The sequence below is a fragment of the Leucopleurus acutus genome (genome assembly GCF_964270905.1).
Source record: "Leucopleurus acutus genome assembly, chromosome: 16".
Taxonomy (NCBI): domain Eukaryota; kingdom Metazoa; phylum Chordata; class Mammalia; order Artiodactyla; family Delphinidae; genus Leucopleurus; species Leucopleurus acutus.
The window spans coordinates 57,677,536-57,690,409 of NC_139158.1; the positions used below are offsets into that span (position 1 = coordinate 57,677,536).

Consider the following 12,874-nt stretch of genomic DNA (forward strand, 5'->3'; position numbering starts at 1 on the left):
CAAAGAAATGGAAAGATATCCTGTGTTCTTGAATTGGAAGAACATTGTTAAAATGTCCATACTACCCAAAGCAATCTACAGAGTTAAGGCAATCCCTATCAAAATAACCATGACATTTCCCACAGAACTAGAACAAATAATACTAAAATTTATATGGAACCACAAAAGACCCTGAATGGCCAAAGCAATCTCGAGAAAAAAGAATGAAGCTGGAGATATCATGCTCCGTGACTTCAGACTATACTAAAAAGCTACTACAGTAATCAAAACGTCATGGTTTTCCCACAAATACAGACACACAGATCAGTGGAACAGAATAGAGAGACATGAAATAAACTCATGCACTTATGGTCAATTAATCTATGACAAAGGAGGCAAGAATATACAATGGAGAAAAGTCTCTTCAATAAGTGGTTCTGGGAAAACTGGACAGCTACATGCAAAAGAATGAGATTAGAACATTTCCTCACACCATATACATAAAGACCTAAACCTAAGACCTGAAACCATAAAAATCCCAGAAGAGAACATAGGCAGAACACTCTTTGACATAAATCATAGCAAATATTCTTTTGGATCTGTCTCTTAAGGCAAAAGAAATAAAAGCAAAAATAAACAAATGTGACCTAACCAAACTTAAAAGTTTTTGCACAGCAAAGGAAACCCTGACAAAATGAAAAGACAACCTACTGAATGGGAGAAAATATTTGGAAATGATATGACCAATAAGGGGTTAATATATAATATATAAATAGCTCATAAATTGAATATCAAAAAACCAAACAACCCTATTAAAAAATAGAAGACCTGAATAGACATTTTCCCAAAGAAGACATACAGGCACCATACAGATGGCCAACAGGCACATGAAAAGTTGCTGAACATCACTAATCATAAGGAAAATGCAAATCAAAACTACAAGGAGGTATCATCTCACACCTGTCAGAATGGCTATCATCAAAAAGACCACAAATAACAAATGTCAGTGAGGATGTGGAGAAAGGGGAACCCTTGTATACTGTTGGTGGGAATGTAAATTGGTGAAGCCACTGTGGAAAACAGTATGAAGGTTCCTCAAAAAAATAAAAGTAGAACTACCATATTGCACTCCTGAGTATACTTCCAAAGAAAACAAAAATACTGATTTAAAAAGATACATGCACCCACAATGTTCATAGCAACATTCACAGCATCATTTATAATAGCCAAGATATAGAAGCAACCTAAGTGTCCATTAACAGATGAATGGATAATGAAGATTTTTTTTACACACACACACACACACACACACACACACACACACACACACACACTGGAATACTACTCAATCATAAAAAATAATGACATTCTGCCATTTGCAACAATATGAATGAACCTAGAGATTATTACGCTTAGTGAATAAGTCAGACAGAGAAAGATAAATACTCCATGTTATCACTTATACGTGGAATCTGAAAAAAGAGAAGAAACGAATGCATATAATGAAACAGACTCACAGATATAGAGAACAAAGTGTTGGTTACCAGTGGTGAAAGAGAAGGCAGGAGGGGCAAGACAGGGGTATGGGATTAAGAGATACAAATTACTATGTATAAAATAAATAAGCAACAAGGATATATTGTATAGCACAGGGAAATATAACCATCATTTACTTATTTATTTAAAGAATGATTTTAACTGCAGGCGAATGGCTGGATGGAGGTGTGGGAGGGGGTTGGGGCTGTGATTTTAGAGGTCAAGGGTAGAAGAAGCAGACTACAGGGGAGAGATGGCAGCTGAGGTTAGATGAGAGACGTGGTAGAGTAAATGAAACAACGTGGAAGAATGAGACTCCAGATGTAGGACCAGCAGAACTCGCCCGTGAATTATACATAGAGAGGTGAGGACTGCCTAGGATGACTCTTGAGTTTCTGGCTTGAGCAACTGGCTGAATAATGAATTCCTTTACTGAGATGGAGATCAAAGGACCAACTGGTTAGAAGGAGGGCAAGCTCCATTTTGGACATTTTAGGCTTGATAAGACCTTGAGGTATCCAAGTGGACATTTCAAGTAGGCAATCGAATAATTGGGTGTGAAGCTTGGCAAGGAGGACAAGAATTAGAGATATTAACCTGGGAAAGACAGTGATTACTTTATTTTTGGGAATAATAAGCTCACAATGAAAAAGAAAAAAGCCCAGCGTTTAGCAGGAGAAACCTTAAGGTGTAGAGACTGGAAAGGAGATTAGCCATTATTTTGTAATAACTTTAAAGGCAGTACCATCTATTAAAAATATTGAATCACTATGTTGTGCACCTGAACCTAATATAGTACTGTAAATCAACTATACTTCAATAAAAATGAATGAATGAATGAATGAAATGGGGGATACAGAAGGGGTGGCAGGGATGGCCCCACCCTTGGGGTAGCTCTCAAGTAGTGAGCAGGTCTTCGTCAGGAGTCCAGGGGGTTGGGGCACATCAGGCAAAGTCTGGCGCAGGAAAGGCCACAGTGTTGCAAGCCTGTCACCGCTCCCCTCCCAGCCCCAGCCAGTACCTTGCCCTCAGGGAGCACCAGTCAATGTCTGCTGAGCTGGGCAGGAGATACTGCTCCAGAGTGTCAGGTTAATGGGTCATTCTGCCCTCAACATGGACAAGGCCAAGTTAGGGGCTGAACTCACAGGAATCCCTAGATGAGGGCAAATCAAGCCATTCGCTTATGAAATGAAGACAATAAATCCTGACCTGGCCACGCCTAATATCCTCCCTCATAAGAACACCACGGACACAGACCTTCTGAAAGCTGAGTCGAGTGGAGGCCTGCAGAATCATCTCAACTGAAAGTTGTCTAAAACATGTCTGAGGCATCCCTCCAAAGTACTCCATGATTAATCAAAATACTTCCAAAACTATATTCCATATTTCCTTCATGTTCAACAGTAAAAGAATGTTTATCTAAATTATGATTCAAGTATTTCATGGAGTAGTGTAAAAGATGGATAAAACACTATATAGTAAGTTGTAAAAATGTTTATGATAGTTACATGAAAAAAGAAGAATAAAAATTAGTTATACAATCATTGCAACTAAATTGCTGATAAGGGCTGGAAAGGAAACAGAACGGTGAAAATTGGTGGGTGTTGGATGGTAGAATTGTGAATAAATTTTCAAAAACTTCCTTTAGGATGTTATAATTGTTGTTTGTGCCTTATACTTAGAGTGAAAAAGAAAAAGAAATACATAAATACAGAAAAAGAAATAGTGTTAGAAATACCAATTTGAGAGCCACTAGCTTGAGGGAGCTAGCTGGAAGCCATGAGAGTAAGTAAGATGATTGAGGAAGAGCATATGGAGTGAAGAGGGAGAAAGCCTACATTTAGAGGCAGAGCAAGGAAAAAGATAGTAAAGGAGCAACACAGACGCGGGGGACTGGAAACACTGGCGGCAAAGAAGGTTTGGCCAGAAGCATCAATACCACTGGCAGGCTGAGAAGGCTGGGGCAGTGAGGAGATCCAGATTTTTCCCAGGAAGGAATGGTGACCTCAGGAAAGATAGGTTAGGAATACAGTGGCAATGGGATCATCTCTCCAAATCCTCACAACGACAGGAGGCAGGGCCTACAGGTATACCCCACTTTACTGTGCCTCACAGATACTGTGTTGTCATTGTTGTTTAACAAATTGAAGGTTTATGGCAACCCTGCATTGTCAGATAATAGTTAGCATTTTTAGCAATAAAGCATTTTTAAATTAAGGATGTACCTTGTCTTTTTAGACATAATGCTATTGCACCATAACAGGCTACAGTATAATGTAGACATAACTTATATGCACTGGGAAACCAAAAAATTCATGTGACTCGCTTTATTGTGATATTTGCTTTATTGACGTTTTCTGGAACCAAACCTGCAATATCTCCGAGGTCTGCCTGAATGCAATATCGCTTTTATAACCAAGTTCTCTACAAAAGGGAAGGAGCCTTCACACATCTAAAACATAAACCTCATTTGTCAATGACCCTCATCTACTCACCCGACTGCCCAGGAGGAGGGATTCCACCGAGGCCTCGAGGGAGCCTCACAAACACAGAGAGGACAGCAGCTTTGTTGCCAAAACATGGCTCCAGGGCAATGGGCTTGGGAACAGTCTGGTGGAAAAAAACAAAGAATTACCTAAAGCAGCGTTTCTGAAGAAACACCTTCACCAGCCTTTAGATGTGATTTTTTTTTTTCTTTGCGGTATGCGGGCCTCTCACTGCTGTGGCCTCTCCTGTTGCGGAGCACAGGCTCCGGACGCGCAGGCTCAGCAGCCGTGGCTCACAGGCCCAGCCGCTCTGCGGCATGTGGGATCCTCCCGGACCGGGGCACGAACCCGTGTCCCCTGCATCAGCAGGCGGACTCTCAACCACTGCGCCACCAGGGAAGCCCTAGATGTGATTTTTAAAGATGCCCCTATATTAGTTTCTATTGCTATGAAACAAATCACAAACTTCGGTGCTTAAAGCAGCACCTATTTATTATCTCAATTTTGTAGGTCAGAAGTCCAGGCAAGAGCTCTGTAGGGCTCTCTGCTTAGGGATATAGGTCCTATTCATGTCTTCTATGAGTTCTGGAAAAATTCTCAGCTCTATCTCACAAAAGTCTCAAGGGTCTCAGCTCTTGTCTTCAGAAGGTGGAAGTCAAGTTATCAGCTGCATTCCACTTTTACCAGGAGGCACTGGGGAAGAACCTGCTTCAAAACTCATTAAAGTTGGCAGAATCCAGTTCCTTCCATCTCTAGGTCTAAGGTCCCCATTTCCTTGCTAGCGATCAGCCAGGGGCCACTCTTCTCTTGGAGGCCACTCACATTCCCCCCTACCTGGTCCCTCCAGCTTGAAACCACTAATGGTGCTCAAGTTCTTGTCATGCTTCCTCTTCTGCCACCAGCCAGAGAAAGCTCTCCTTATATCTTAATATCAACTACCCTCAGACTTTAATTACTTCTGCAAAATCTCTTCATAGCAGAACCTGGAGTAGTGTTTGATTGAATATCCATAAGACAGGAATCTTGGGAGCCATCTTTAGAATTGTGCCATCAATTTCTTCAAATTGAAGAAAATCATTTCCAGAACCACTGTGACTACAGCACAGGGAAATGAATAGATGAGTGAAATGGCAGAAGTGGGGAAACCAGTTATGAAGCAACTGCAAAAACCTAGGTGGAAGAGGATAATGGCCTAGATCAAGGTGATAGGTAACAGTGGTGGAGGTGGTACACAGTGGTCAGGAAATATTTTTGAAGATAAAGTCAAAAAGATTTGCTGATGGACTGGCTATCCAATGAGGATGAGAGCAAGGACGAGTCAAGGACAATTTTGGCCTGAGCAACTAGGATGATGAGTTGGGGAAGTTACGCCAGAGGAGCAGGTGTGGGGAACAGTATTTAGAACTCAGTTTTGAACATGTTAAATTTGTTAAGATGCTTATTAAGACATCCAAGTGGGAACACTGAGCAAGCAATTTGATATATGAGTTGGATACTCACAGGAGAGGTTTGAGTGGAGAGGTTTAAATATCATGGTGTTTAAATACATGATGGATAAGATCACTGCTATGGTCTGAATATTTGTGTACTCCCAAAATTCATATGCTAAATTTTTTTGGGGGGCTGCGCTGGGTCTTCGTTGCTGTGCGTGGGCTTTCTCTAGTTGCGACGAACCGGGGCTACTCTTCATTGTGGTGCGTGGGCTTCTCATTATGGTGGCTTCTCTTGTTGTGGAGAATGGGCTCTAGGCGCAGGGGCTTCAGTAGTTGCAGCATGTGGGCTCAGTAGGTGCGGCACGCAGGCCCGAAAGCAGGCGGGTTTCAGTAGTTGCAGTACGTGGGCTCCACAGTTGTGGTGCATGGGCTTAGCTGCTCCGCAGTATGTGGGACCTTCCCAGGCCAGGGATCAAACCTGTGTCCCCTGTACTGGCAGGTGGATTCTTAACCACTGAGCCACCAGGGAAGTCCCATATGTTAAATTATAATACCCAATGTGATAATATTTGGAAGTAGGGCCTTTGGGAGATGATTAGGTCATGAGGGCACAGCCCTCATGAATGGCATTAGTGCCCTTAGAAAAGAGACCCTGAGAGCTCCCTCACCCCTCCTACAACGTAAAATTACAGCTAGAGGGAATTCCCTGGTGGTCCAGTGGTTAGGACTCTGCACTTTCACTGTCAAGGACCCAGGTTCAATCCCTGATCGGGGAACTAAGATCCCATGGTGCAAGCTGTATGGTGTGGCCAAAAAAAAAAAAAAAGATTACAGCTAGAAGTCACTATCTATGAACCAGAAAGCAAGCCTTCCCCAGACACCTAATCTGCCAGCACCTTGATCTTGGGTTTCCCAGCCTCCAGAACTGTGAGAAATTAATTTCCATTACTTATAAGCCACCCAGTCTCTGATACTTTTTATAGCAGCCTGAACAGACTAAGACAATCACCAATGGTGTAGGTGTAAAAGATGTGAGAAGAGGCGCAAAGACTGAGCCTGAGATGGCTACGACTGTTAAAAGATGTTGGGAGATGAAGAGGGTTGAACGAAGAATACAGAGCACAGAACAGCCAGAAGGTGTGTGGTGTCCTGACAGGAAAGTCAAGACAGCATTTTAAAGAGCAGCCGGCTGTGCCGTATGTGTGACACGGGGTGTCACTCAGGCTTGTCTATTCTTCTCAATCCCACAAATTATCACTATTTTATCAGGACAACGTTTGCTTAGATTTAGGCACATGTTTACCATCTGATTTACTCACTATTCCCTCTTATTCCACCCTCCTGGGGTAATTTCCCTCCTCTCTAGCACATCCTTTAGACATTTCTTTTATACACGCCTGTTGGTGGCAAGTGCTCGGTATTTCCCATAATCTGAGGATATCTTTATTTTATCCTTGTTCTTGGAAGGTAGTTACTGGGTACACTAACCTAGGTTGGCAGTTCTTCTCTTTCAATACTTTGAAGACATTCTTCTCTCTTGTAGCTCCTGAGAAGTCAGTCAGCTGTCACTCTGTCATTCCTTTGTAGGTGATCTGTCTTTTTTTCCCCAGTTATTTTTTAATGTGGTAAAATGCACATAACAAAATTTACTATCTTAACCATTTTTAGGTATACAGTTCAGTGGTATTAAGTACATTTATATTGTTGTGCAACCATCACCACCATCCATCTCCAAAACTCCTTCATCTTGGAAAACTGAAACTCTATACCCATTAAACGGCAACTCCCCATTCCTTCCTCTCCCAAGACCCTGGCAACTACCATTCTATTTTCTGTCTCTATGAAGTTGACTACTCAAGGTACCTTATATAAGTGAAATCATACAGTGTTTGTCTTTTTGTGACTGGCTTTCACTTAGCATAATGTCTTCAAGGTTCACCTATGTTCATCTATGTAGCATTGGTCAGACTTTCTTTCCTTTTTAAGGCTGAGTAATATTCCATTGTATATATATACCACATTCTGTTTATCCATTCATACCTCAATGGACACATAGGTTGGTTCCAACTTCTAGCTACTGTGAATAAAGCTGCTATGCACACGGTGTGCAAATATATCTTCAAGACCCTGCTTTCAATTCTTTTGGATATATACCCAGAAATAGAATTGCTAGATCATATAATAAATAATTCTATTTTTATTTTTATTTTATTTGGTACACGGGCCTCTCACTGTTGTGGCCTTTCCCATTGCAGAGCACAGGCTCTGGACGCGCAGGCTGAGCGGCCACGGCTCACGGGCCCAGCCGCTCCGCGGCATGTGGGATCCTCCTGGACTGGGGCACGAACCTGTGTCCCCTGCATCTGCAGGCAGACTCTCAACCACTGCGCCACCAGGGAAGCCATATTTTTATTTTTTTGAGGAAGAGAAGTACTGTTTTCCACAGCAGCTGCATCATTTTCATTCCCACTAACAGTACACAAGGGTTCCAATTTCTCCACGTTGTAGTGATCTTTTTTTGTTCTGGCTAATTTTAAGACATTCTCTTTGTCTTTGGAGTTCTACAGTTTCACTATGATAAACCCAACTGTAGTTTTCTTTCACCCCTGCCTTCCCTCTGCTTTCTTTCCTTACTCCTGCTTACAATATGTTTTGCTAGAATCTGTATAATCATGTCTTCCATCAGTTCTGGAAAATTCTCAGCTCTTTGAATATTGCCTCTCCTCCATTCATTTGTTCTGGGACTGTGATAATATATATGTTAAGTTTTCTCATTCTATCCTCCATATTCTCATTATCTGTCATATTTTCCATCTCCTTGTCTCTGTTCTGCAGCCTGTGTAGTTTCTTCAGAGTCATCTTCCAGCTCAAAAGCTCTCTCCTTACTTGTGTCTGATGTGCTGTTTAACATGTAAACTGAATTATTTAAAAAATTTCAACTACTGTATTTTCCATTTCTAACAGTTCCATTTGGTTCTTTTTCAGGTGTGATTGGCCATTCTTGACTCTCATGGCTTCCTTATCTTTATGATTCTATCTTTCGTTTCTTTAAACATTTCATACAGAGCTATATTATATTCATTAGGTGCCACTTCTGTTGCTTCTGCTGACTCTTATTCATGGCTTTTCTCTTTTGTCCTTGGTGATCACTGATTCCTTGGTCTTGATCTATGGGAGTCCTACATGGCTGAATTGGGTATGTTTTCCCTCAGACAGGATCTGCATCTACTTCAGCTGTGAGATGTGGGGTGTTACCAGTCTAGAACCACTTTAGACCACACATGGCTCTGGTTTTGGTTCATGGTTTGTTCTTTTTTGGAGGAGGGAAAGGAGAGTGGTCCCTGGAAATCTCACATACTTCCTGTAAGCTCAGTAATGCTTTAATAAGTATGTTAGGACATACAGGTATATATATATATATATATATATATATATATATATATATATATATATATATATATATATATATATAAAATATATACACATACATATACATATGTATATATGTGTGTGTATACATATCTCCACGAACATATAGCTGTTTCCCAAGAGTATCTGAAATATTTCATCATTTTGTTAAAAGAGAAAGTCTTATCATTTTCTTCATCATGGTGGGGGGATCAGAATTATTTATTTTGACTACAGAATTCATAGTCAATCATGATTTTTCCCCTTTTAAAAAATCCCCCAAAATACTTATAAGGAACAATGGTTCAATTTAGCTATTTTCAAGTTTTCAAGTATTACGCCACAGAAAACTTACAAGAATATCAGACAAGTTATTTACATTTTAAAATTCCCTGAATATGAGACTGCTTAACAACATGAATCAAAGATTAGAAAATGAAAGCAAAAGAATACCTGACACTTTCAGTGTGTGGACTTACTGTTAAGAAGAAAGAGGGAGGATAACATAAGAGGCAACAGAATGAGGCTCTTGCTCTCTCTGGTTCCCCAGACTTAGAAGCATGAGTTTTGATAAGTTAAGTCACAGGGACTTTTGAAATACAATCTCACCTTTATACTTCCCCCAATAAGATCAGGAGGCTCTTCATCTGTTTCCAAGGCAACATTTACAGAGGCAAAGGGACGACTGGCCATCTGCTGCATCTCTCGAAGAAGTTGCTGATAAGTAATACAGCAATCATTAATGCAAAGAGTACTGAGGGGATTTTATTAGAGAATACTACATATTAAAAATACCTCATCCTCCCTGATTCAAACAAATCAAGTCCAAAACGATATTTTTGAGACAGCTGGGGAAAACTGGACATGGACCAGGTATTAACATTTTAATTTTGTTGGCTGTGATGACAGTATTGTTATATTAAAGAAAAAGTCCTTATCTGTTAGAGATACATACTAATGTACTGATGGATATAATGCTATGATGCCTGCTTATTAAACACATAAAATAAATTATCCTATCTCCTTACATTTTTATTACTAGATTAAAGCCAGGCTTTCTTTTTTCCTGCTGAAACTTGAACCAAGTATTTACACAGCAACAAAAACTATCCTTTGTTATACAGTAGATAGGAACTGAAAGAGCTCTTTATTCAGAGAGGTGGTATAAGCTAAACACAAAAAACCATGAAGTTTTGCAGAGCAGAGGGACAACTAGGGGCTCTGGATTTAGGGAGGCTTGGATATGAATATCTGCTTCAACACTCTCCAGCTGTGTGACTTTTAAAAAGGTGTTTAAAGTCTCTGGGTTTCAGTTCCCTCCTCTCTGAAATGGGTTTTTAATCCCATAAAAGTATCAGTAGGGTTAAATGAGATGCTTTAACTAGCACAGTGCCTAGTACGTGGTGTGTTGTCAATCATATATCATTAGGGATATCAGAAATCTGGGCATGTCACTGAAGCTCTGAGGTCATGCTGTGGAAGACAATGAGGCCCTACTTCGACCACTTCCTTGGAACTATTGTAGGAGACAGAATCTTGGGCTGGATAGATCATGGCTCTGTTTTAGAAGGGCATTTTTATATTAAACATTGTGTTAACATGTCAATAATCACATTCCTACATCTCACAAAGCTATTGGTCCATTTACTCAACAAATACATATAACAACAACCCTCCTCTGGGTTCTCTGCTATTCTAAGTGTGGAGTCACAGTGAGACAGTTCCCAGTCTAGTTCCTTTATGACAAGGAGATAATGTGAGTAAAGGCACTTAAAATAGGGCCTGGTATGTAGCAATGACTTAAGCAGTACTAGCTGCTATTATTTTTGTTATAAAAAATATCACATCACTTTTCTACAGTTCTGAGAGGGATAAATCATGAATGATATTTTAGAAAAGATAAAATATATTTTGAATGGTCAGGTTCACAGTAACAGAGAAATTTTAAGTCACAAAGGTAAAAGCTTAGTTTATTGGTTGATCAACTGTGTAATAAGCATACTTTTTTTGGGGAAAACCTCTTCTCTGCAAGGTGTTCATCTTATTTTCTTTCATGTACACTGCAAATATTTTCCAGTTGGTTGTTTGTCTTCTATGTTATTCATTTGTTTATTTTTTATATACTTTAGTAATTTTATGCAGGTAAATCTATATGATGTTTTAATCATCTTATATGAAAATAATAATTTTATTCCCTTTCCGAAAGTGACAAAACTTCTTATTTCTATTTCTCTTAGTGCAGAGTCTAGAATACCCAGAACAAAAGTAAGTGACTATGGGGACTACTTTGTGATTAGAAACATGGTCTGTGAAGATAGAAGTCCTAAGTTTAAAGCCCAGTTTGGTGTCTTTATTGTAACTGTGTGGTGATGGGTAAGTTACTTTGCCTCTCTGAGCCTCAGTTCCTCTATCTGTGAAAAAGGACTAGTGTCACTATTTTATAGGGTTGTTGTGAGGATTAAATTAGTTAATCTATATAAAACCTCTTACAACAGTGCCTGCAATTTAGAAATGCTCAAATGTCAGTTCTTAATATGACTAACTTGTCTGGATTTTATTGGATACAAACTCTAGTATTTTTTTATCATGGGTGATGTTGGTTATCTGGTTATTCTTCAGAGTGTTGAGGAGGTATTATTTTTGAGTTTACTAAGAGTTTTGTTTTTAAACTAGGAATGAGTGTTAATATCAATAAATGACTAAATGATTACTTGGCCACAACCGAAAATTTAGGTTTTATTTTTTTACCTACTGATATAACATATCCTAGTAGGTTTTCTGGTGTGAAATGATCCCTTTTCTACACTGGTAAACTAGACTGCTGCACGTACAGTCATTATACAACTGGTCTTTACTTTTTGGTGTTACATTTCTCAGGTTTTGGTTTCAAGGTTTCGAAGCATAAAATGTATCAGGATTCTTTTACACTTCCCATCTTTTCCTTTACCCTGGAACCGTTTATATATTTTGGAAATAATTAATTCTCATAAGCACCCAAGAAGAAATAGACTATTATTATCTCCATAAACTCATCTCAAATTGAAACTCCTTGGGTCTAATACCCTTTGTGGAGAGAGTAATATCTTGACAAGTTTTTGATTCCTTCCTTGGTACTAGTTATGGCTTCTCACTTTTTTATTACACATTTGGATAACATATTTTTTCAGAATACTGTGCTATTTGTTGAGATTTTAAAATATCTTAGTAATAGAGCTATTAAAAAGAAAAAAACCTCTGAATAAGTTATCCACTGAATTTTTAAAATCATAATAAAGAGGGTGTAACGCTACCTCTATGATAACATCACCTTTACATGGGTCAGAAAAGGTGTCACGGCCCCCAGGAAGAGGCTCATATCCTGAAGCCTATCTTAACCCCATTACAGACACTAATGTTCTATGAACAGTGCTGCATGCTTGTGAATTTTGATTTTAGATATTTCTGTTCTCCTCTAAATCTTGTCTATAGATCAAGTTTTATATAGAAAACCAAAGAGCACAAAGTCTAGATCTTAGTGCACTTCTATTTAGCAACAATGCAATAGACATGATGACTAAAAGGCAGAGTAAATACACAAGTGAAAGTTGCAATAAGCAGTTTTTGTGTTGTAATTTTTCATCAAGTTTATTTGATTTGCCAATTATAAATATTTTCTGGACTTATTAATATTACTTTCGGAATGGAGCTCTGGAAATAAATCAACACTCATTAATAAATAGAACTCAAGCAAATACTTAATTAGACACACATTTATCTTTCCTTGAATAATGAGAAACTTTTGATACTTTACTCTCATCCTCATGAAAGGCTCCTGTAAAGGCTGTGCTACTAAGCCTTCAGATCTCCAGCCTGAGTTAAGGAACCAGCTTCTGGTAGGAAGGATAAAAAAACTGACTTCACCTGTAAGTCAATATGATTCTTAGTTTCCTTTTAGAAAGTTAAAACCATGTGGTGCAGAATGAACTATAGCTTACATAGCACTGATTGAAGTCTACTGACCATACATTACTCTCTCTATAGATATATCCATCA

The 12,874-nt window shown here is 39.1% G+C and overlaps 1 protein-coding gene across 3 annotated transcripts in view; it reads right to left on the minus strand.

Annotated features, from left to right (window-relative positions):
- Positions 1-12,874, minus strand: part of ATRN (attractin) — a 175,850-nt gene that overhangs the window by 6,417 nt on the left and 156,559 nt on the right. For 2 of the 3 annotated variants that reach the window (XM_082858002.1, XM_082858004.1), the window contains exons 27-28: positions 9,452-9,559; positions 4,011-4,125 (exon numbers count right to left, since the gene is read on the minus strand). In XM_082858002.1, coding sequence (XP_082714128.1) covers positions 4,011-4,125; positions 9,452-9,559 — 223 coding nt within the window. Of the gene's footprint in view, positions 1-4,006; positions 4,126-9,451; positions 9,560-12,874 lie in introns of all 3 variants that reach the window. The other variant, XM_082858005.1, reaches the window with a different exon arrangement.